Source organism: Colletotrichum aenigma (genome assembly GCF_013390185.1).
Source record: "Colletotrichum aenigma strain Cg56 chromosome Unknown KSG_Cg56_contig01, whole genome shotgun sequence".
Taxonomy (NCBI): Eukaryota; Fungi; Ascomycota; class Sordariomycetes; order Glomerellales; family Glomerellaceae; genus Colletotrichum; species Colletotrichum aenigma.
In genome coordinates this window covers 5,924,082-5,948,357 of record NW_023500907.1, presented here as the reverse complement: position 1 = coordinate 5,948,357, position 24,276 = coordinate 5,924,082, and the positions used below count along the sequence as shown (strand labels likewise).

The window sequence follows — 24,276 nt, the reverse complement described above, 5'->3', positions numbered from 1 at the left end:
CCGAACCTCTCCCAATGAGGTCAATGTATCCGTTGTCAAACTTTACACGCCGGAACAGGCATTTGCACAAACACCCGGAAGTTAGTGCTGCAGGATATGTATTTTTCAACTGCATCATCTGGGACAAGGTACTTCACGTGAGAACTACGCTGTTGCCGGCAGGTCCGGCGACCGGTGCTACGCCTCAGATTTGAGAGTATAAAGACCGCTGCGGCGTGAGCTTTACGATGACTATTTTCCAATTGTTATGAATAGTAGAAAGACACAAAACTGTGTTCTATCATCGGTCCATATCTGCAACTCATCATGTCGAAGTACGCGGCCGCTCATGAAAATATCGAAGGCCCAAGCGACGCCCGTCCTACAGCTGTCCAAATAATCGCCGATGAGAACCTCCACAACGCACTCGTCAATAAGACCATCTTCATCACCGGCGCAAACCAAGGTATCGGCCTTGAGACAGCCCGCGCGTTGCACTTAACCGGTGCCACCATCTACCTCGGCGTTCGCGACCTCACCCGTGGCCAAGCCGCCATCGACGACATCAAGTCGACGAGCGCAGACAGCAAAGGCAGCCTCCACCTGGTAGAGCTGTCTCTCGACTCTCTCGCCTCAGTGCGAAAGGCAGCAGCGGACTTTACAGCGCGCAGAACCCAGCTAAACATCCTCGTGCTTAACGCAGGCGTGATGCCAGAAACCAAGCAAACAACCGAGGACGGCTTCGAAAAGACGTTTGCGACCAATCACCTGGGTCACTTCCTCCTCTTCCAACTCCTCAAACCACTCCTCCTGGCTTCTTCAACACCCCAGTTTCATTCCCGAGTTGTCGCGGTAGCCTCGATGCTCCATCGTGGCAGCGAAGTCCTCTTCGACGACTACAACTTCACCAAACGGCCCTACGATACGGTCATCGCCTACAGCCAAACTAAAATCGCAAATGTCTACCTGGCCAACGAGATTGAGCGCCGCTACGGCACCCAGGGTCTCCATGGCCTCTCGCTACACCCGGGCAGCATCATCACCAACATGAACCGCCACCAGATCGGCAAGGACCCCGCAGAGCTCAGGGCCATGTTTGGAGAGCAATACGACATCCTCGCCAAATCGCTAAAGAGCCCCACGCAAGGAGCTGCGACAACGGTGTACGCCGCTGTGAGCAAGGACTGGGAAGGCCGAGGAGGCAGGTATCTGAGTGATTGTGGGGAGGTTGGACCGGTGAAGCCTGGTGAGGGTCCGTTTTCGCTTGATCAGGGGTTCGCGCCGTGGGCATACGATGAAGAAAAGGAGGGGAGGTTGTGGAGGGAGTCGAATTTGATGGTTGGATTGCGAGAGGGTTCTTGAACCATTTGGAGTTCCACGGTCATCTGCTGGGGCAGTGTTAGAGAGTAGCTACGTGTGAACCCAAATTGCTTCCATTTCCTCGACGAACTGCAATTATTTGACTGTGCAAGTCGTGATGAGAATAATTTGAGTGTGACATTATGTGGTGTAGATTTATGAGCTCAGGTACTATTGTGATGCCCTCAAGCATCTGAGGTAGCCTTACGCCTAGAGGAAGGTGCGAGGTGACTTACTTCTAACCTATTTATCTAAGCTAACATTATTCTAGCGCGTTATAGTCTATTTTTTAAAAGACTTTTTACGTTAAATATTAATTTAAAAAGAATTAATCTGTTTATATAGATACTGTATATATATTATAGTTAGTTTATAATGATTATAAACTTAGCTTATGTTATACTTCTAAACTCTTATTTATAAAATGAATTATAACTTTATTTAATTTATTTCATATCTATTATGTTCTATTTTAATTCTTTAATTCTATTTTTAAGGTTATTTTCAATTTATAATATATTTTTAATATAGTAGTAATCATTAGTTAATTTTAATATTGTTTCAAAGAATAATGTTTTATTATACCTTTTTGGTTTAGTATATTATTTTTAAGTAGAAATATAAACTAAAACTTATCAGAAATATATTAACTTAAATAATACCTCTAATATGCTTTCTAATTTAAATAAAATTAAAAACATATTTTTATTTAATAATTACATTTAGAAAAGGAATAAAAAATACCATAAATATTATAAAGTAAAATAAAACGTTTGTAATAAAATAGTTATTTTATATATTTCTATTATTTTAAATAACTATATAAAAAGCTATTATAAAAAGGGATATTGTTAAAAATAAAGATTTTAGAGAAGACGAATTTAAAAACGCTATTAATAATTTATTATTACTTATATTGGTTATATTTATTTTTCTTATTCAAAAATCTATAAGTATTTGTAAGCTTTATATTTTATATTTTATTATATAAGCTATTTATAAAATACAATATATATAAAAGGAATAAATATATAAAGTTTTAAATAAATAAGTTAAGAATATTATTCTATAAAAGGGTTTTATATTTATTTAAATAGAGGTTTTAGAGAAAAAAGATTAAATTTTCTATGTTTTAATTTATATTCTAAAGTAATATTATGCTCTAAGTAATTTAAGTAATTTTATTATCATTTATAAAAATACATTTTAGTTTAAAATTAAATAGTTTTTATTATAAACTTTAACATTTAGATTAAAGGTTTCTAAAATAAATTTCTTAAAGCTTCTTAATATAATCTATTAAAAATATAAAAAACCTTTATGTTAAAAACTTTTTTTTAACTAATCTCATATTGATTTATTTTGTTACGAACTAATTTGAAGCTTATTAATATTATTAAATAAAACCATTTTAATATTAAGATCTTAAGTATAAACTAATATATTAATATGTTTAAAGATTGTTTTTATAAGAATATAATAAGAATTTATTGAAAAAGTTATATTAATAAAGTTTTTATAATATTAGCTAGATAATTTAATACTATAATTTCTAATAACTTTATTTTAGAAAAGCTTTTATGCAGTAAGTTAGTTTCATATTATATGTATAGAAGAGATTCTAAGTAAATTTTATTTATTTATAATTACTTTAAATTTATTTTTATAAATAAAGAAACTTATGTAAGCTTTAAAGAAGTAATTTAAATTTATTTGAGGATTAATAAACTAAACTCTTTTGAGTTTAAATTTAAATAGCTTATAAAGAACAGTTTATAATACAAAACTTTATTTTTTTAAGTTTAATAATAATAAGAATAAAAATAAAAAGGAATTATTTAAAAATAATTTTAATAGAGTAAAAAAGTTCATTATGATTTCTATTTTTAAAATAAACCTTCTATTTAATATGAAAACTTATATTATTATTAAAAGTATTATTATTATAGTTATAAACAAAAGTAGAGGTTTTTATATTAGAACTTAAATTTAATAAAATTTATATAATTTATATTTAAGGTTCAAAAGCCTTCTCTAACAGTATAATATTAGATAATTATAATTTTGTCTATTTAGTTAATAATATTTCTCTTTTTAAGAAAAGTTTTATTATTAATAAAATAAAAAAGTAAGTTAAAATAGGTATAAGGTTATATTTTATTATAAAAAGAGGATAGAAATCCTTTGTAACATCCTAAATAGAGTAAATAGACTTTGAAACTTAATATTTTAAAATATTATTGTTATAGATAAATTCTATATTAATATTATTTTAAAATATTTATTATAAAAAGTAGATAACCATTTAAGATTTAGGTTTTAATAATATTCTTTATATTAGAAATTATACAAATAGTATAAAAATAAAAAAGCTTTTAAAAAAGAGTAATATTATCTTTATAGACTATTAAGCTTATTTCTTATATTTTAGTTTTAAATATATTCTTTTTAGTAATACTTTAATTATAAATTTATTTATTTTTATGATAACTTATATAAAGTAATAATTTTCAAAACTTATTTAAACTATATTAAAATTATAAAAATATAGTATTTTTATTTAAGTTATTTTAGCTAAAGAGCGTTTAAAAAGCTTATTTTTAACGTTTGAAAGGTAAGGATTTAAAATATATTATATTTTAAATATTAATATTAGATGATTATATATATAAAATAAGTTATATTATAATATATTTTAGAATAAAAAGCAATATAACTTTTCTATAAAATCTTACAAGATCTATTTACCTATTTAATAAGCTTTAACATAAATAAATAGCTTTTTATTATTAAAAATAAATATATAAATTAAGTTTCTATATTTCTATATATAAATAAAACTTAATGTTTAGTTTGTATTATTATTTAAATATTTAAACGCTAAATATAAAGATAATAAAGCTTTATATTATATAAAATTAAATAAGATAGTAAGTATATTATAACTATAATTAATAAGCTACTAGGGCTGAAAATCTAAATATTAGAAATAAAGATTAAAGTTAAATAACCTTTTTTGTATATTAAAAAGCTAAATAAGAGTATGAAATAAATAAGTTAAAAATTAATATCATAGCTAGTTTTTATTAATTTGAGTTAAAAAAGATTAACTATGAGATTATATTAAGTATTATAAATCTATTTATAGAGTAAACCTCTTAATTAATGTTTATTTTTAATAGAGAGAGGTTTATATATATAACTATAAAATCTACTTTTTTAGGACAAAATACAAAATAAATAAAAATAATATAATTGTAAAATTATAATATAAAAGTATATTAAATATTTAGTAAGATATATAGTAAGTTTATATAATTTCTATAAGGTTTAGAAATTTTTATTTTAAGATGTTATTATTATATAAAATATAACCTTTAATAAAAAGACATTCTACTTAAAAGATAATATAAAGATAGTAATTTAAAATAAAAAAGCTTATTTAGTTATTAATAAGATATAAAAACTAGTATTTTTATGCCTCTAGAGCTATAGTTTTTAAGAGTATAAAATAAAGCTAAAATTATATTAATAATAGATAATAAAGCGCTATTATTATATCTTTCTTTATTAAAACAATTTTAGATACTTAATAATGAGTAAAAAAGGATAGATATTAACCTCTAAGTTAAATTTAAACCCTATTAAGATGTATAAAACATTAAACTTCATATTATTATTAAACTTAATTTAAGATAATGATACAATAAAAAGATTTAAAATATTAATAAAGATATAATTTTTATTAAAGATATAATTTTAGATAAGATATATATTTAGATAGATATCTCTTTTTTATAGAATCTAAATATAGAAGATATTAATATATAACTATGTTTATAAAGTAATGTTTTATTTAGTTAATATAGCTATATTTAAAAACTAAAGAAGAGAGTACTATTCAAGAGGAATTAGAATAACTATATAATTATATTAATTCAAGCTAAAGTGAAATTATAAAGTTAAAGTAATCTCTTTATTTTAGAATATATTTTATATATTTTTAAATAGAATAAAATTAAGATATTTGTTTTAATATATATATATCTTGAAATAATAGAAAGTACTTAACGAAATAGATTAAACATATTATTTATTCTATTATTTTATTTCTATTTCTATTTATTAAATGAAATTAGAATACATATCTATAATATTAAGTAGACAAGTCTATATTAATTAGTTTATGAAGCTATTTAAGATTTAAAAGGATATTTAATATAACTATATTAAAACTATTTTATTTTTATTTTATTAAAGCATATAATATTAAGATTAATAAATTTAAAAAAACAAATATTAAAGATATTATAAATAAATCAGAAATAAAGAATAAGCTAGTTTTTTTTAAATAGATATTTATATATAAGCTAAATTAATAAAGATATTTTAATTACTATAAAGCTAGAATTTATATCTAAAATAACGTTTAAGAAAAGTGTTTTTTAGAATAGACTTATATTATAACCTTTAGCATAAAAGTATTTAAAGGTATAATAGCTTTTATAGGATAATTTAACCTTGAAATTCACTAATTTAATATTTTTAATATATGTTTAAACACTATGTATAAGCTAAATAACCTCTCTATTATTCATTATTTACTAAATGGTTTTAAGAAAAGTAAAAAGGTTATTAAATTTTAATATACTTTATATAGCTTTTATAACGCTTTTTTATTTTAATATAAAGAGTATTTAAATATTTTATTTTACTTTAAATTAAATTTAATAAATAAAAACCTATATCTCTTTTAGTTTTAATAAGAAAGTTTTTATATTTTTCTATATTAATAATATCTTTATTTTATATGATAAAGATTATATAAAAGAACTAGAAAAAGTTATAAAAGAGATTAAAGAGAAGTATAAGCTAAAAAACTAGAAACTAGTTAAATAGTATTTAAAAATTAAAATTAAATATAATTAAATAATATACAAAGTTTGTTTTCTATATAATTAATATATTAAATAAATTATGAAGAAGTTTAATTTTATTCATTTTAGAGTAGTAACTATATTTCTTTTTGTTCTTTTTAAGAAATTTAATGGAGAAATGAATTTATAATAAGTCTTTTTATTTCAAGAGAAGATTAAATTAATCCTCTATATTATTATTATAATATAACTAGATATCATATTTACTTATATTTTATTATTATAATTTCTAATAAACCTATTTCTAAAACATTATTAAGCTATAAACTTAAAATTTAATATTCATATTATATTTAATAGTTTATAATTTACTTTAGTATCTTAAGAGGTAAAATAGCTGAAATATTATTAATTAGAAATAATACATCTTTTAGTAATAATAAAAAGATATAAAATTTATTTCAAAGTTTTATAATATCTCTCTTTAAAAGCTTCATTTAATAAAAAGGTATATATTAAAATATAATAACTATATTAATAATAGAAGTAAAGCTTTTAAGCTTAAAGTATATTATAAAGAAGATTATAGCTTTTAAATACTTTTTTATAAACTTTAAACTTAGCTTAAGAGATATATACAAAATCTATTATAATGATTAGTAAATAATATAATTTATAGTAAGTAAAAAGGAGTATATTTTAATCTAGTTTTACTATATAAATATTCAGAATATATAGCTTTATTAGAAATATACTAAGTAATTATTTTAAGCTATTTAATCTTTAATTAATAAAATATTAGCTAATAGCTTTATAAAAATATTTTTTTATATAACATTTAAATAGTTTAAAATATTTCTAAACTTTTATGATATTGTTACGGTCAGCTAATCCAACAGTAGGGTCTGCTAACAGAAGCTGAGGGATAACACTAATAAACAGTAACATATCGTCAGAAGGTCTCTAGGGTCGTTCTGAGTAGATCAGAGTCTAAAGGGTTATGGTGCTCAGTCATAAGCCTAATAAGATATTCGCAGTATAAGATATACTGAAAGTATCTGAGGGATAAATATAAGGTTGATTGCTGAAGAGCTATAGAAGTCTATCCCTAAGCTAGGCTTAAGTCTATCCTATGTATAAGTCCCAAACTATTCCTTTAGGCTGCTTATATTAAATATCTTAGATATCCTATATATTCCAGAATAGTTAGAATATCTTTTGTATTAAATATATTATCCTGCAGCCGTCCTTATCTATGCTATTCCTAAGGTTATATAACTTATCTATAATTCTTCTGTTCTGAGGATCCCTAATCATTCTTATATTATTAGGTTATATATATCTTATATTATCTATTAAGAGCTTAATAGGGTTATATTAGTAGCTACGCCTAATAGGTTATAATATTAGGTCTCCCCTCTTGAGGTTTTATCCCTAAGATTAGCATAAATAGGTCTTCTTGCCTTTAGGTGGGAGGGTGCTAACTTACTTCTTTTAATAATGCTTATATTATGTTAGGTTATATTAAAAAGCAAAAGGTTATAAAGCTATATACCTCTTATGCTAAAAGTACTAAATAATATAACTCTCTCTTAAGTCTTATCCTTAGTAATTATATAGTTATTCCTATTTATTCCACTTATAAGGTGATGGGTTTCTCATCCTATAAGGCTTCTCTTATTAATTCCTCTTAATATGCTAAACATATCTGCAGCAGTAAGTCCTACTATAACCTCTAATAAGGTGATGGGTTTCTCATCCTATAAGGCTTCTCTTATTAATTCCTCTTAATATGCTAAACATATCTGCAGCAGTAAGTCCTACTATAACCTCTAAGGTCTTACTGCTTAGCAACTCTGTTAAATTAGAGATTAGTATTTGTAAGGGGCTGGCCCCTAGGCTTGTTCAACGTAGAGGTGCTGTCGATTGACTATTCTAAGCTGAAGAAGGAAGAAAGGACTTTACAAGAGTAGGCACCTAACAGTGGTGAAGCAGGCTGGGTTAGGCGGCGTACTGCGGCAGAATAGTGGGTCTAACGGAGCTGGATCTCAGTAACTGCTCCGGCGAAGCTGGAGATATCAATCCGGGCTCTAGCCCGTGACATCACCCCCCCGCTCCCCTCCAGCGGCGCGCCTGCGGCGCTAAGGCTGGGTCTCCATCGTGCTCCATCGCAGAGCAATAACGGCGTTCGTAAGCCTCTATTGCTTCTGTCCCCTGGAGCGTCTCAACAGGATCCTAGGTCCTCTCTGTATATCCTTCCCACTTAACCAGAACTTCGCAGCGTCGCCCACGCCCTCGACGCTTCCAGGTAGCAGCGTTAATACTCTCTACACTCTAGATCTCTTCGCCTTTATCGTCTATAATTAGTGGCGGCTGCTTATCATCTAACGTTTAACTAGGTAAGGGGTTATTACCTGCGCGCTTCAGGATATCTATATAGAAGCGTGGGTATATAGCTGCTGGTATATCAAGCTCTACTATATATAGTGAGATAACTTTTGTAACTATATATTGATAGTGTAACTAATCCAGTTTCTTATAAGGCCTAGGGGATCTATAATGCCCTATATAAAGCCAGACTTTGTCGCTTACTTCTAGTCTCTCTGTAGGCTGGCGTTTCCTATTAGCCAGCTCCTCGTAGCGTTACTGTGTTGAGGCGAGGGCCGATTAGGCTATATCCATCACATCTTAAAGCCTTATTACCAACTTGCGTGCTTAGCCTGTTACAAGCGGGTCAGGGCAACCAACTGCGGCACAAAGCAAAAGCTTCGCTAATGACAAATCTGCTGTCATTATCCCCTGTTCTGCATTATATAGTTACAATCCTACAGTGACCAACTGTAGCGGTCGTAACATAGCCCTCACAGGTGCCCTCAGGGCTTGCTGGGCCTGCTTCCTTGACCTTAATAGGCTCTAGGTTATATCTATGCTCTAGGAAGAAGCTACTCATCCTAATAGCGCTATTATCGCAGCTACAAAGCGCTAGCTGAGCTGCTGGAAGGTTATATACCTAGTCCTTCTGTGAGTAGGTGGCGTAGTTGCATAGGTAGGCCTAGATCTCCTGGTTTATCCTCTCTAGGCCTCTATCAGTCTGTAGGTAGTAGGTGGTGCTGAGCTGCTGCTCTATTCCCAAAAGCTTGCAGAACTGCCGCCAGAAGTAGCTTATCCAGTTGCTCCCTCTGTCGCTCATAATTAATATAGGGATGCTGTGAAACCTAAAGTGGCAGTTTAGGAATCATTCAGCGCAGGCTTCAGCTTCTATGCTTTCTATCGCCTTAAGGGTTACGCCTTTACTTAGCCGGTTGATAATTACCTAAAGATATCTCTCGCCCTTATCTGTAAGGGGAAGGTTAGTAATAAAATCCATAGCGAGGTTGCTTTGTATACACTATAGTATCAGTAGTAGTTTCAGAAGTCCTTTACGACTTTCCCTCTAGATATAACTACGCTTATAACTATCGCAGTTACAGCAGAAATGTTATACTAAGTGCGACTGACCAGGCTAGTAAAACCATCTACTAACCAGCGCGAGGGTGTTATCTCTTCCTGGATAGCTACTGAGCACTAAGTTGTAGGTGCTTTAAATGATATAGGTGTATAGTGTGTTTGCGTTATTATCTAGATCTTTATTACTTAGTACCTAAATCTAATCTCTGAACAGTAGTTAGTTGCTATTATTAATCTCACACTTAGCGATCTGAACCTTTAGCTTAAGGCTTGGGGGGAAGCTTCTTTCTTGTTGTTTTACAGCAGTATAGGCCTGCTGGTAGACTTCATCTTATCCTTAGGTCTGATCCCAGAGTTGCTGTAGTTCTTTGTCGTCAGTAAATATAAGCATTAATAGTGCTGCCTCTATATGTTGTATAGGCGCTGAGGGTAGGGTTGCTTCTAGGAGGAGCTATAGGATTCAACTTTATTTACGCTTATCCTCTAGAGATATAGGTATATCTTATTCACATCTAGAGAGTGCGTCTGGCACTACTGCTTTGCTTCCTAGCTGGTACTATATCTCGAAGTTATACTGAGATAGTTCCTCTGCCTATCAGCTTTGCCGTTCTATAAGCTTCTGCTTTATTATAAAGTACTTTAGGTTCTTATGGTCTGATAGGATCCTAAAGTGGCTGACACTCTATAGCTCTGCTCTCTATTCTTATAGACAGCTTATAATAGCTAGCATCTCCTTATCATATATCAGATAGTTAAACTGGGCAGCGTTAAGCTGCTGTAAGTAGTAGGCTACTGCGTGACATCTGCTATGCTTATCTTCCTATAAGAGTACGCCTCTAAGGGCAAAGCCTGAGCAATCAGCCTCAATATAGGTTGTACGCTTAGGGTCCAGTTGATATAGAACAGGCTTAGCAGCAAAGATCCTCTTAAGCTCCTAAAATGCTACTTCTTATTCCTTACCCCAGTAGAAGGGGACACCCTTCTTTATAAGAGCTATCGGGGGTCCAGCAATCTCTAAGTATGCTGGGATAAAGATCTAGTAGTAGTTTGTAAATCTAAGGAAGCTTTAGACTCCCTTAACTATCTTTAGAGCTGCCTATTCCTTAATCGCCTTCAGTTTCTCAGGGTCACAAGAGATACTAACTCCAGCTGTAATAATAAACCCTAGGTACTTAACTATCTTCACAGAGAATGCACACTTATGAGGGTCTAAATATAGCCCTGCTGCAGTAAGCTTATCCAGTACTAGCTTAACCTTTGCTTTATGGTCTTATTATAATCTGTTTGAGTAGATCAGGATGTTATCTATATATACTGTTGCAAAGTCATCTAGATACTCTTAAAGTATGCTGTTGATATATCGTTAGAATGTGGCGGGGGCTCCTGTGAGCCTAAAGGGGATAACTAGCTATTTAAATAGCTTATATCTCGTCTGGAAGGCTGTCTTATACTCCTCTCCCTATGCGATCTAGATCTTATAGAACGCTGCTACTACGTCTAGCTTAGTGAACCACTTAGCAGCGCTAACAGTCTGTAGCATCTCTTAAATCAAGGGAAGAGGGTATCAGTTGCGCTTAGTAAGCTTGTTAAGAGCGCAGTAGTTAATATAGAAATATATTCCTCCGTTTGGTTTATATACGAATAGTACTAGGGCTAATGCTTCTGAGCTGCTAGCGCAGATAAAGCCCTTATTAAGTAGGTCTTATAGGGTCTTACGGAGGATGAGGAGTTCTTCTTATGATATGCTATAGAGCAGACCCTATAGTAGTACAGCTTTATTACTACTACCATCCTATTTAATAGGGATCTTATGGTCGACCCTAGGGCGATATAGTGGAAGGTTGGCAGCTTTATCAGGTTGGAATAGCTCTTAGAACTTAGCTAGTACAGCTGGTGGGAGGAGGGCTTTTAGGTCTGCCTTCTCAGTCTTCTTCATAAGAGCCTTCTATATATCTGCTAGGCTGATCGCTTGAACTTTATATCCTGCAGTTCCTTTGGTGTGTTGTTATGCCCTCTTATAAAGCGTTACGAAAGGGGCTCCTAGGAGGAGGCGGGCAGCTTTGATCTGGTGCACTCGTCCTAGCTCTTCCTCACCTTTTAGACGTAGGTCTACGCCGCCCCTCTTATGTTGTATCTATTGCGCAGCAGCATTATATAGGATGCAGTTCCTCCTCACCTTTTAGACGTAGGTCTACGCCGCCCCTCTTATGTTGTATCTATTGCGCAGCAGCATTATATAGGATGCAGTTCCTCTCTATCTAGGGCTTCCCTAGGAACAGATTATCGCTAAGGCTATATATAGTATATATGAAGATCTTCTTATTATAACTACACAGCTTAAGGTTAAAGATAACCACACCTGTTGCTTTTATAGCGCCTATAGCGTTGCTGAAGCTGCCTAGTACTCACTTAGAGCGGTCCACTACTAGCAGGTAGAGCTTACAGGCTAGGTTGTAGTTAATAAGGGTGTATAAGTTACACCCTATATCTATTAGGGCGTCTGCTTAAGTGCCTGTCACGGGCTAGAGCCCGGATTGATATCTCCGGCTTTGCCGGAGCAATTACCGAGATCCAGCTCCGTTGGACCCACTACTCTGCCGCGTTACACCGCCTAACCCGGTCTGCTTCACCGCTGTTAGGTGCCTACTCTTGTAAAGTCCTTTCTTCCTTCTTCAGCTGAGAATAGTTAATCGACAGCACCTCTACGTTGAACAAGCCTAGGGGCCAGCCCCTTACATATTCTCAGCTTAACAACAAAAGACGCTATATGAAACCTCACGAGAGCAATACGACTGATTCGCTAGAGGGTAGCGCAACGAGAAGACGCTATACGAAACCTCACGAGTGCGACATAATGGATTCGCCTGAGGGTAGCGCAAACGACGCGATGACTGCAGAGATTAACCGCAGGGTTAACGAAGCAGTCAACGCAAGCATACGTCCTCTTCAGGACCAGATGACGCAGCTCTTGACAGCTCTGAACGGGCTTATGTCAACAGATAGAGCGACCCCTACGCTGCTTACGAGCAGCGTACCCACACCGTCCACCGCCGATATAACTATACAGGCAATAAGCGACGGTATAACAATAGCAACAGAAGGGCGAAAGAAGCCCCTGCCAAACCCCCCGAAGTTCACAGGAAGGCGTAAGGACTACGCAGCATGGGCCCAGCAGATGCGCAACAAGATAGAGCTAGATGCAAGGTATATTAGCAGTAATGCTGATATCTAGTACTTTATTAACTCCTGCCTTGATAGCAGGCCACAGCAGGTTGTAGCTACCTTCTACGCAGCAGGAGGTCTAGGTGGGCAGAAGGACTCTGTCGAATTCCTCAAGTACCTTGACCGGACGTATAAGGACCTAAATATAGATCTACGGGCAGCAACCACGCTACGAACCCTTCGCTAGCGAGACGATCAGTCTCTATCCTCCTTTCTACCCCAGTTTGAGCGAACACTAGCTGAGGCTGGTGGCGCCAACTGGGCAGATAAAGCTAAGATAGCCTTCCTTAAAGGGGCCCTTAGTACTCATCTTAAGAGGGGTCTGATCTATATTAAACTTCCTAAGGACGACTACCACAGATGGCTTCTCAAAGTTCAGGATTTCGCTATCAAGCTTAAAAGCCTACCTCAGCAGGCGCATAAGGGTACCCCACCTTATTCGAAAGCACCACAACCTGGCTAATAAGACGCAGATAGAGATATAGCGATGTCTGGCGTTAGCCGCGCTAAGGGCAAGGAGAGGGTAAGGCCACGTCGCCGACATAGCAGCTCCTCCTCATCTGAAGACCTGCAACAACCAAAGAAGGATAGTCGCTGTTGTTACAACTGTAACCAGATCGGCCATATCGCTATATGGTGCCCTAGGCGGAAGCCTCTCAGCCCTACGAAGGCTAAGAAGGTCAAAAAGGTTAAGAAGGACCCTAAGCCTGAAGGAAGCAGTAATGATAGTGCTACAGAGGAGCCAGGAAGTTCTGAGGCTGAAGAAAGCTTGGGAAAAGAGTAACTCTAACGCAAAGTTGGGCGTTAGAGGCAAAGCCTAGTGATATCACAGAATGGAAGCAGTTTAAGCATCGCATGAGCGGCAAGTCAGCAGTGATCACTACCTGTATATATAAGGGCACTTAAGCAGACGCCTTAGTAGATACTGGGTGCGACCTATATGCCCTTATCGACCACAACCTTGCCTGTAAGCTCCGCCTGCTAATAGTAGATCGCTCTGAGCGGGTACTAGGCAGCTTCAGCAACATTATAGGCGCTACGAAAGCAACAGGCGTAGTTATCTTTAACCTCAAGCTGTACGGTTATGATGAGAAGATCTTTACGTATACCGTATGTAGCCTTAGCGACAACCTATTCTTAGGGAAACCCTAGATGGAGAGGAACTATATATTATATGATGCTGCTGCCTAGCGTATACAGCATAGGAGGGGTGGTGTAGACTTACGTCTGAAAGGCGAGGGAGAGCTAGAGCGAGTACGCCAGATCAGGGCTGCCCGCCTCCTCCCAGGAGCCCCTTTTGCAACGCTCTATAGGAGGGCACAACAACGAACCAAAGGAACTGCAGGATATAAAGTTCGAGCGATCAGCTTAGCAGATATACAGAAGGCTCTTACGAGGAAGACTGAGAAGGCAGACCTAAAGGCCCTCCTTCCACCAGCTGTACTAGCTGAGTTCCGAGAGCTATTCCAACCTGACGAAGCTGCTAACCTTCCTCCGCATCGCCCTGGAGTCGACCACATGATCCCTATCAAACAGGAGAGCGACGGCAACGAGGCTGCACTACCATGGGGGCTGCTCTACAGCATGTCACGAGAAGAGCTTCTCATCCTCCGTAAGACCTTGAGAGACCTACTAGATAAAGGCTTTATCCGCACTAGTAGCTCAGAAGCATCAGCCTTAGTACTATTTATATGTAAACCAGGTGGAGGGATATGTTTTTATGTTGACTACTACGCCCTTAACGAACTTATAAGGTGCGACTGATACCCTCTTCCTTTGATTCGAGAGACGCTACAGACTGTTAGCGCTGCTAAGTGGTTCACTAAGCTAGATATAGTAGCAGCGTTCTATAAGATCTGAATCGCAGAGGGAGAGGAGTATAAGACAGCCTTCCGAACAAGATATAGGCTATTTGAGTGGCTTGTCGTTCCCTTTAGGCTCACAGGAGCCCCTGCTACGTTTCAGCGATATATCAATAGCGTACTTTAGGAGTACCTAGACGACTTTGCGACAGCATATATAGACGACGTCCTGATCTACTTAAATAGCTTAAGGTAAGACCACGAAGCAAAGGTTAAGCTAGTACTACATAAGCTTGCTGCTGCAGGGTTACATCTAGACCTCCATAAGTGCGCGTTCTGTGTTAAGACAGTTAAGTACCTAGGGTTTATCATCACTGCAGGTGTAGGTATCTCTTGCGACCCTGAGAAACTGAAAGCAATTAAGGAATAGGCTGCGCTAAGGACGGTTAAGGGAGTCCAAAGCTTCCTAGGATTTGCAAACTACTACTGAATCTTCATCCCAGCGTACTCAGAGATCGCTGGACCCCTAATAGCTCTTACAAAGAAGGGTGTCCTCTTCTGCTGGGGTAAGGAATAAGAAGCAGCGTTCTAGGAGCTTAAGAGGATCTTTGCAGCTAAGCCTGTTCTACACCAACTCAACCCTGAGCGTATAACCTACGTTGAGGCTGACTGCTCAGGCTTCACCCTTAGAGGAGTACTGTCATAAGAAGATAAGCACAGAAGACGTCATGCAGTAGCATACCACTCGCAGCGGCTTAACGCTGCCCAGTTCAACTATCCGATATATGACAAGGAGATGCTAGCTATTATGAGCTGCCTATAAGAATAGAGAGCAGAGCTACAGAGTGTCGGCCACTTTAGGATCCTATCAGACTATAAGAACCTAAAGTACTTTATGACGAAGCAGAAGCTTACAGAACGGCAAAGCTGATAGGCAGAGGAACTATCTCAGTATAACTTTGAGATATAGTACCAGCCAGGAAGTGAAGCAGTAGTGCCAGACGCACTCTCTAGACGTAAACAAGATATACCTACGTCTCTAGAGGATGAGCGCGAATAAGGCTGGATCCTCCAGCTTCTTCCCGAAGTAGCCCTTACCTCAACGCATACACAACGCGTAGAGGCAGCCCCATCAGTGCTTATGTTCACCGACGATAAGGAACTACAGCAACTCTGGGACCAGACCTAAGGGCAAGACTAAGTCTACCAGCAGGCATATAATGCTGTGAAACAACAAGAAAGAAGCTTCCCTCCTAGCCTCAAGCTAAAGGTCCAGATTGCTAAGTGTGAGATCGATAATAGTAACCGACTACTATTCAGAGACTGGATCTAGGTACCAGGTAGTGAAGACCTAGATAGCGAGGCGAACACACTACGTACTTATATCGTTTAAAGCAGCTATAACTCAGTACTTAGTGGACACCCTAGTAGAGATAATACCCTCGCGTTGGTCAGTAGGCGCTTCTACTGGCCTGGCCAGTCACAGCTAGTATGACGCTTCTGCTGCAATTGCGATGGCTGCAGGCGAAGCCACATCTGGAGAGAGCATCAAAAAGGACTTCTGAAACCTCTACTAATACTGCAGCGTATATAAAGCAACCTCGCTATGGATTTTATTACCAACCTTCCCCTTACAGATAAGGGTGAGGGATACCTTTAGGTAATTATCGACCAGCTAGGAAAAGGTATAACCCTTAAAGCTATAGAAAGTATAGAAGCTGAAGCCTACGCTAAACGATTCCTAAGCTGCTACTTCTGCTTCTATAGCGTCCCTACTTCAATTGTGAGCGACAGAGGAAGCAACTGGACAAGCTGCTTCTGGCGGCAATTCTGCAAGCTTTTAGGAATAGAACAGCAGCTTAGTACTGCCTATCACCTACAGACTGATAGCAGCCTAGAAAGGATAAACTAAGAGATCTAGGCCTACCTATGTAATTATATTACCTACTCGCAGAAGGATTAGGCGAATAACCTCCCAGCAGCCTAACTAGCGCTCTGCAGCTGCGATAGCAGCGCTATAGGCATGAGCAGCTTCTTCTTAGAACACAGATACCACCTAGAGCCTGTCTGGGTTCAAGAGACAGACCCAGAAGACCATGAGGGCCCTCGTGAGGACCTAGCACGTAAGTTGGTAACAAGGCTCCAGGACGTGATAGATATAGCACGGTCGACCCTTGCCTCAACGCAGTAACGCTATGAGGAGCTGGCTAACAGGAAGCGCCAGCCTACAGAGAGACTAGAAGCAGGCAATAAAGTCTGGCTTCACATAGGCCACTATAGGTCCCTTAGGCTATATAAGAAACTGGATTAGTTACACTATAAGTATACTGTTATGAAGGTTATCTCACTATATATAGTAGAGCTTAACGTGCTAACAGCTATATACCCATGCTTCCACGTGGATACCCTGAAGCGTGCAGGTAACAACCCTTTACCTAGGCAAACGCTAGATGACGAGCAGCCGCCACTAATTATAGATAACGAAGGCGAGGAGACCTGGAATATAGAGAGTATCGACGCTGCTACCTGGAAGCGTCGAGGGCGCGGGCGACGCTGCGAAGTTCTGGTTAAGTGGGAAGGATACGCAGAGAGGACCTGGGAGCCTATTGAGACGCTCCAGGGGACAGAAGCATTGGAGGCTTATGAACGCCGTTATGGCTCCGCGATGGAGCATGATGGAGACCCAGCCTTAGGGCTGCGGGCACGCCGCCGGAGGGGAGCGGGGGGGTAATGTCACGGGCTAGAGCCCGGATTGATATCTCCGGCTTTGCCGGAGCAATTACTGAGATCCGGCTCCGTTGGACCCACTACTCTGCCGCGTTACACCGCCTAACCCGGTCTGCTTCACCGCTGTTAGGTGCCTACTCTTGTAAAGTCCTTTCTTCCTTCTTCAGCTTAGAATAGTCAATCAACGGCACCTCTACGTTGAACAAGCCTAGGGGCCAGCCCCTTACATATATTGCTTAAATAGTTAATTATTAATTTTCATAGCATATTTAATATAGTCTAGGAAGCTAGGGGGGGTGTTAACTTTAGCTATTTTATCCTTAATATTATCTTTAAAGCTTTAGTAGAAAGTAAAGACTTTATTTTTATTAGTTATATTAAGTTAAGCTATAAGTCGTCTGAATTCAGCTGTATAGAGTGTAGTTAACTTAGTCTATTGAAGGTTAGAGAGGTCTCTCTCAGCGTATTGCTTTTTATTAAGGTTGAGGAAGAGCAATTTAAGTTCTTTTATATAGCTTATAAAGCTAAAGAAGATATTTTTAACTTTTTATTTATATTTCTCAACTAGGTTGTTAAGCTATTCCTATTAGAGGGGTTTAAATTATATGAGGGCTTTTCCCTTAAGGAAGGTTATAGTATAAATAACGTATTTAGTATTATTCTGAAAAGTGTTAAAGTAAAAGGCCTAATAGGTTTATATTTAGACTAAATATCCCTTAAGTTATCTAAAGGTTCTATTAAAGGTGGCAGGAGTATTAAGCTTAAGGTGTTCCTATCTTTTAACTAAGGCTAAGATAATATTAGCAGCTGCTTAGAGGGTGGTAACTTCTTTCTTAAGTTTATAAATATATTTAGCCTGCTCCTGAAGTTCCTTTAGGGCTATAGCGTTCTAGTTAAATAAGTTCTATATTTCCTAAAAGTTATTCTTAGTTTTCTGGAGCTTTTGCTTAAGCTTGTTGTTATTATTATTGCTATTATTATCGCTCTCTATGTTGTCTTTATCTTTTATTTCCTGATCTCTAAGTTCCTAGGCTAGGTTTTAGGGGGCTTATCCACTAGAGGCTGCAGAGGAGGATCTTAGGGTAGGGGATTTAACAGAAGTGTAAGAGGATATCTTATCTATACTGTTTAGCAGTATCTAAGGTTAACTTACTAAATAGGAGTAATTAAAATGTTATAGTTAGCTAATCTAATAATAGGGTCTACTAATAGAAGCTGAGGGATAACACTAATAAATAGTAATATATTATTAAAAGGTCTCTAAGGTTATTCTAAGTAGATTAAAGTCTAAAAGGTTATAATAATTAGTTATAAGCTTAATAAGATATTTATAGTATAAGATATACTAAAAATATCTAAGAGATAAATATAAGCTTAATTACTAAAGAGCTATAGAAGTCTATCCCTAAGCTAAGCTTAAGTCTATCCTATATATAAGTCCTAAACTATTCCTTCAGGCTGCCTGTATTAAATATCTCAGATATCCTATATATTCCAGAATAGTTAGAATATCTTATATATTGAATATATTGTCCTGCAGCTGTCCTTATCCATGCTATTCCTAAGGTTGTATAACTTATCCATAGTTCTTCCGTTCCGAGGATCCCTAATCATCCTTATGTCACTAGGTCACATATGTCCCATGTTAGCTGCTGAGAGCCTGGCGGGGTTGTGTTGGTAGCTAAGCCTAATGGGTTGTAACAGATATATTATAATTAATAGCACAAAATAAAAAGGAGAGGTTAAATAATAAATAAAGCTATATTTTCTAAATATTTGTAATTAAAAATAGCTTAATAGCTAAAAGGTATATAGCTTTTTAAAAAACTTAAAATATTTATATTTTATAAAATATTAAATAATATAAAAGCTATATCTTATTTACATTTTTAGAGAGTAAATATATAGTTATCTATAAAGATATTATGTATGAACTTTATCGCTTTAGAGAAATACCTATTAATAAAGTTATCAATAATAGTATAAATATTAGGTATTTTAGAGATAAAAATAGTTATTTTAGAAAATCAACTAATGTATAATTTATTAGAGATTAATATATCCTCCATAATAAGTTTAACTCATAAAGTAATAGCTAGTATTAAAAGAGAAGTTATAATTTTAATAGGTATTTTATTACTATCTTTATTTTTAGTTTTAGCTTTAGCTATAGTCTCTTTAGCTTTAGTCTTTATTTTAGCTTTAGTTTTAGTTTTCATTTTAGCTTTATTATAAGCTTTCAAAGCTTTTTAAAATATAATTTTCTTAAGAGTAAAAACTTAATAAAAAGTTAGCTAAATAAATAGTAATATAAAAATTATAAGATAATATGTATAAACTTGTTAATATTATTACATGAAGCTTAAAAGAATGAAAGCTTTAGTATAAAAGTAAATAATAATATACATTTATATAATTTCTCTTTTTCTCTACGAAAAGTATATTTATTCTTTTACTTCATATTAAATATATATATATTAATTAACATATTTATTTAAATGTTTTATGAGTACAACAAATAAAGTATTTTACTTAGTAGTAGTAGCTACTCTTTTTTTAACTTTTAGCTTTTAAAGCTTCTATTTCTATTTAAAGATTAATAAATAATATAATAATATAACTAGAAATTTAGATTTAAAACATATTTTATTTATATCTTTAGTATAGTTTATAAATAAATAGAAGAATAAGAGTTATAGATTTTGAATTGTATTTCTCTGTAGTTTTTTTACTTTCTCTAAACTTCTTACTTTTATTAAATTTATTAGTTTTAGCTTTTATAAAATAACTTAAATTAGTAATTAATCTATAGAAATAATAAAATGAATTAAGAATATTATAATAAAGAGAAGACTTTAAAACACTAAAAATAGAGAATAAGATAATTTATTCTTAAATTTAAGGCTTTTAAGCTCTAAAAAAAATAAAAGTGGAGTATTACTATTATTTTCTTTTTTTCTTTCTCTCTTTCTATTTCTTATTAGTAAAAATAGTTTCTATTTTAATTATTATAACTATATATTTAGTTTTAGTCTTTTTAGTTATCTAAATAATATAGTTAGTATCACAAATAATATTATAAATGAAAAGAAAATATTATAATTATAGTATAAATATATATATATATATAATAAATAATATATATATTTATAATAATATAGATAAAAAAAGAAAGTTAGAAAGTAGAAATACTATAAAGGATACTATTATTATTATTATTTTATTTCTATATTAACTACTTTAACTTTTTTATTTAAGCTAATAAAAGCCTCTATTCTTATGAAGTAAAATAATAATATTAGTTATTATTTTAGTATTTATAATATTAACTATAATAAAAAATATATAAAAAGAAAAGCCTTTTCTTTTTTTATAATTTAATAATAAAGCTATAAAGTTATTCTTTTTATTAATTTCTTTTATTAATTACCTCTTTTCATATCTGTTTATAGCGTTTTATATATATATTTAGATTATATAGCGTTAGGTATATAGAATTAAAATCTTTAGGTTCTTTTAAATCTAAAGAGGTATATTATAATACTTTTAAATATTTAAAATAGCTTTATACTTAGAAGAAAGTATAAGGTAACCTACTTATTTAAGCTAATATTATTTTAGTATATTATAGTCTATTCCTTAAAAAGCCCTTTGCGTTAGATACTGATTTAGAAGGAATTAAGCTTTTTATTCATATAGATACTATATATACGTTATAGTTAGTTTACAATTGATACTAAGTAATGTTTAGCAATGGAGTTTATGTGATCACTCCAGACGTAGTATAGCAGTCTAAGTGAACGTTCGGTAAAAAGCCAATCGTTATCAAAGACAGTACCAGTGATGTAACTAGGGAGAAGATCACACCAAGGTTTCACCTGTCCCGAAAACCAGCGCGGGAGGGGTCGCTTGACTGTGCACGCTTTCTCAGAGCGAAGGGTGCAGATGTCAACGCCCAACTTAAGTATAGAGACTTTGGGAGTCCTCTGACTGCTTCTGTATGCAATGTAGGTAGAACTCGAATCCGCTCGCCTTCTTGTGGAGCATGGAGCGTACGTCAACATGAACCCAGAATTCGGCCCGTATGGTAGCCCCTTGGCAGCTGCTGTATCGATGGGGCAATTGGACTGCGGTCGCTTCCTCGTTGAAAATGGCGCTGATGTCAACGCATATCTGGAGTTTGGGGATTATGGCAGTGTTTTGACTGCTGCGATTCTCGGGAAGCATCCCGTTCTTGATACGGTCAAGTCTCTCGTACAGGAACAGCAGGCAGGTCTCTCCCAGTTCATCTTTGTGCGACCACGGGGGAAGAATGACGGAAGGCTGAGGAAAAGATCGATTAAAGAGGGTTGGTATGATCAGAAACTGGGATGGACGATGGCAGCATATCTTACGCAGGAGCTTGGTATAGAGGCTCAGATGTTAACCAGCCTCGGCGTGCCACAAGAGGACGTAACGCCTGCTGTTGCTCTTATGCACTCATCTGACCGTGGCGATGATGACTAGTTGGAGATGGCTGGGATTTCTAGTGGGAGTAAGCTTCATTCATTCCATTCGTGTGCCAAGACTTACAGTTGTAGTGCTGGTGAGGCGGCGGCTGTTCGGGTTTCTAAATATACGTTCGCCGTGATTCTGCTGAAGATTACTTTTCTTATATGACATTATCGACAAATCACCTGGCATATATGAACGGTGTAACAATGAGAGATTTGATTAACAGTCAAGATTCTTTTGACTTCTACACATCCTTTCATCAACTGCTGTTCTTCCAAGACGCAGCGCTCATGCTCCACGACGCTTCCTCATTCTCTGTGCAGAAGGAGCCGTACTCCACCAGAGATCATCCGATTCCCTGTCCCCGACGACCTCATTACCTGTGATGTTTTCCAATCCCTTGACGCTTCGCGTGATTCTTCTCAAGGGCATGATGTCAGAGTCCAGAAGCCACAACAGCTCCTCAACCACCACTTCCGCTGCCACCTTGAAGATGGGCCTGAACCACTCCCTCTCCTCATGACCTTCCTCCAGCCCCGGATCAGGATCCACGGCGACGACAACCAGGAACGGCGCCGATGGCCGCCAACACTTGGACTTCGTAGTCGGCCGTTCGGCTTCCTCCAAGTCCAGCACGGATGCAACTGCCTCATCTGACGCGGCGAGGAAGACCTTGTCCGACATGCCGGCGGGTAGGTCCGGTTTGAGGCCGTCGAATCTGGCCCGGAGGTCGTCGACGCTTTCGTCTGCCAGGGCAACATCTTCAATCCATCTGACCTCAAACTTGGACCTGGCCTCCTCAATGGATTCCATAGACTCCTCAGGAACGTTGCCTTCCTCGACCGCCCTCTGGAAAGGAATCTCAACAATCCTGCCCACTTCTTTGACGAATGCTTCCCATCGCTCCGCGTCGTCGTAGCTGGCTGTCCGGAAGGCCACCACACCCCACGTCTGGCCCTTGTGGCGTTTGTTCCAATGCTTGAGCCAGTTCGGCGGGAAGTACTCCGGCACACTCTCCTTAGCATTGTTGCCCAATCCCCGCTGCTGCTCTTCGTACACGTGCATTGCCAACCTCCCCACCCCTTCCTCGCCGAGCACGTCGCGCAGCCCCGCTTGCATCTTCAAAAGCTCCCCCTCAGGAAGCTCGGCGATGTCAGCGTGAGTAGCATGGCGGTAGCGGTCATAGTTCCAGCCCGGTGGCCAATAGGAACTTGAGGCATCTGAGTAGACCGGCTTTTGGGGCGGCGGTGCATTCTGTGAGAATTTGGGACGTGGCATATCGTCCGGTGCGGCTTATGTAGATAAAAACAAAGCGCGATCTCCGGCTCTGGCTAGGTGAGAGGTTGAAGAATTATGCCGATGGTGAGATGGAGATTTAGGACATGTCGTTGGGCAGTCGTCTAACTATTTCCTGCAGTTTCGTGCCCTTACATAAGGTGGAAGTGGTCGGTACGTACTCCGAGATAAGTACGAGACTATATCAAATTATCTAGACTCATTTTCCACATTGGGACTGTCACCACCCAGTTCTCGATTCAACACTCAATCAATTTACTCCATGGTATGAGAGCGGTTCAGAGGGACAGCAGTGCGTCTAAAGCCTCCCGAACTTAGAAAAAGACCAAACGCGAGTTGTCTCGCAGGGCATCTTGAGCCTGAGCCCTTCTTAATCGAACAGCAAGTCGTAAGATAAGGCTATCATGTAAAACCACAACCGCTTACATGGACTTGATTCTAGATCGAATTGGGCTTTTCGTCTTTTTGTCCCTTTAAATATTGTCCCTTCATCTCGCCCCCACTCTTCGCTTCCCAGATGCCCTGTCCGCCGAGAAGTTTCTCCCCGACAGCTTTCTAATATTCTCCTGTCGATTACCAGGGGATGCCGGTGGCATACTTTGCGATCTAACTTGTTTCGAGCAAGCCATCGAAAATGTTTGATTTCGCATGATTTTCCAATGTCGTATTTGTGAAAGAGGGATCGGCACTTGGCAGAAGGTTTAAGAATCCAGGTGTCGGCATTACCGCCCCTGGGATGTGGGGGTTCGAGGTCTTGGGTGGAGACGGCGGGGCACTTTTCGTGTCGTGTTTTCTGAGGCTCGATGATGCGCGGGGCAGTCGGTCGTGGTGATGGCCTCATCGCATTGCCGCATTTGGAAGCACTGGAGACGAGCAGGAAGAGATGAATGTGAACAAGTAGAAGTTGTAATTAGTCTAGATCTATCCAGCTCTAATGTCTATGTCATGAGATCTAACCCCAATTGCCCCAGATTCCCGCGCCATGCAATGCTCCAAAGGGTATACACCGACAAATATGGTACATACAAAATAACACAAACCCGAAACTCATCCTATCCCAATCTTACACAACT

The 24,276-nt window shown here is 36.3% G+C and overlaps 4 protein-coding genes across 4 annotated transcripts; 3 read left to right on the top strand and 1 right to left on the bottom strand.

Annotated features, from left to right (window-relative positions):
- Positions 1-306: 306 nt before the first annotated feature.
- Positions 307-3,775, top strand: WWOX-1 (WW domain-containing oxidoreductase; the record flags this gene model as incomplete). Its single annotated transcript, XM_037316824.1, has 2 exons — positions 307-1,152; positions 3,770-3,775. 2 exons carry the CDS (start codon positions 307-309, stop codon positions 3,773-3,775), a joined length of 852 nt encoding a protein of 283 aa, XP_037184653.1.
- Positions 3,776-12,516: 8,741 nt separating this feature from the next.
- CGCA056_v001563 (uncharacterized protein) lies at positions 12,517-13,071 on the top strand (the record flags this gene model as incomplete). Its single annotated transcript, XM_037316823.1, has 2 exons — positions 12,517-12,866; positions 12,921-13,071. The coding sequence occupies 2 exons, from the start codon at positions 12,517-12,519 to the stop codon at positions 13,069-13,071; spliced, it is 501 nt and encodes a 166-aa protein (XP_037184654.1).
- A 300-nt stretch (positions 13,072-13,371) lies between these two features.
- Positions 13,372-14,721, top strand: CGCA056_v001562 (uncharacterized protein; the record flags this gene model as incomplete). Its single annotated transcript, XM_037316822.1, has 5 exons — positions 13,372-13,633; positions 13,693-13,770; positions 13,876-13,994; positions 14,076-14,564; positions 14,716-14,721. The coding sequence occupies 5 exons, from the start codon at positions 13,372-13,374 to the stop codon at positions 14,719-14,721; spliced, it is 954 nt and encodes a 317-aa protein (XP_037184655.1).
- A 7,474-nt stretch (positions 14,722-22,195) lies between these two features.
- Positions 22,196-23,185, bottom strand: CGCA056_v001561 (uncharacterized protein; the record flags this gene model as incomplete). The annotated part of the gene is made up of 1 exon (XM_037316821.1): positions 22,196-23,185. The coding sequence occupies one exon, from the start codon at positions 23,183-23,185 to the stop codon at positions 22,196-22,198; it is 990 nt and encodes a 329-aa protein (XP_037184656.1).
- Positions 23,186-24,276: the final 1,091 nt, after the last annotated feature.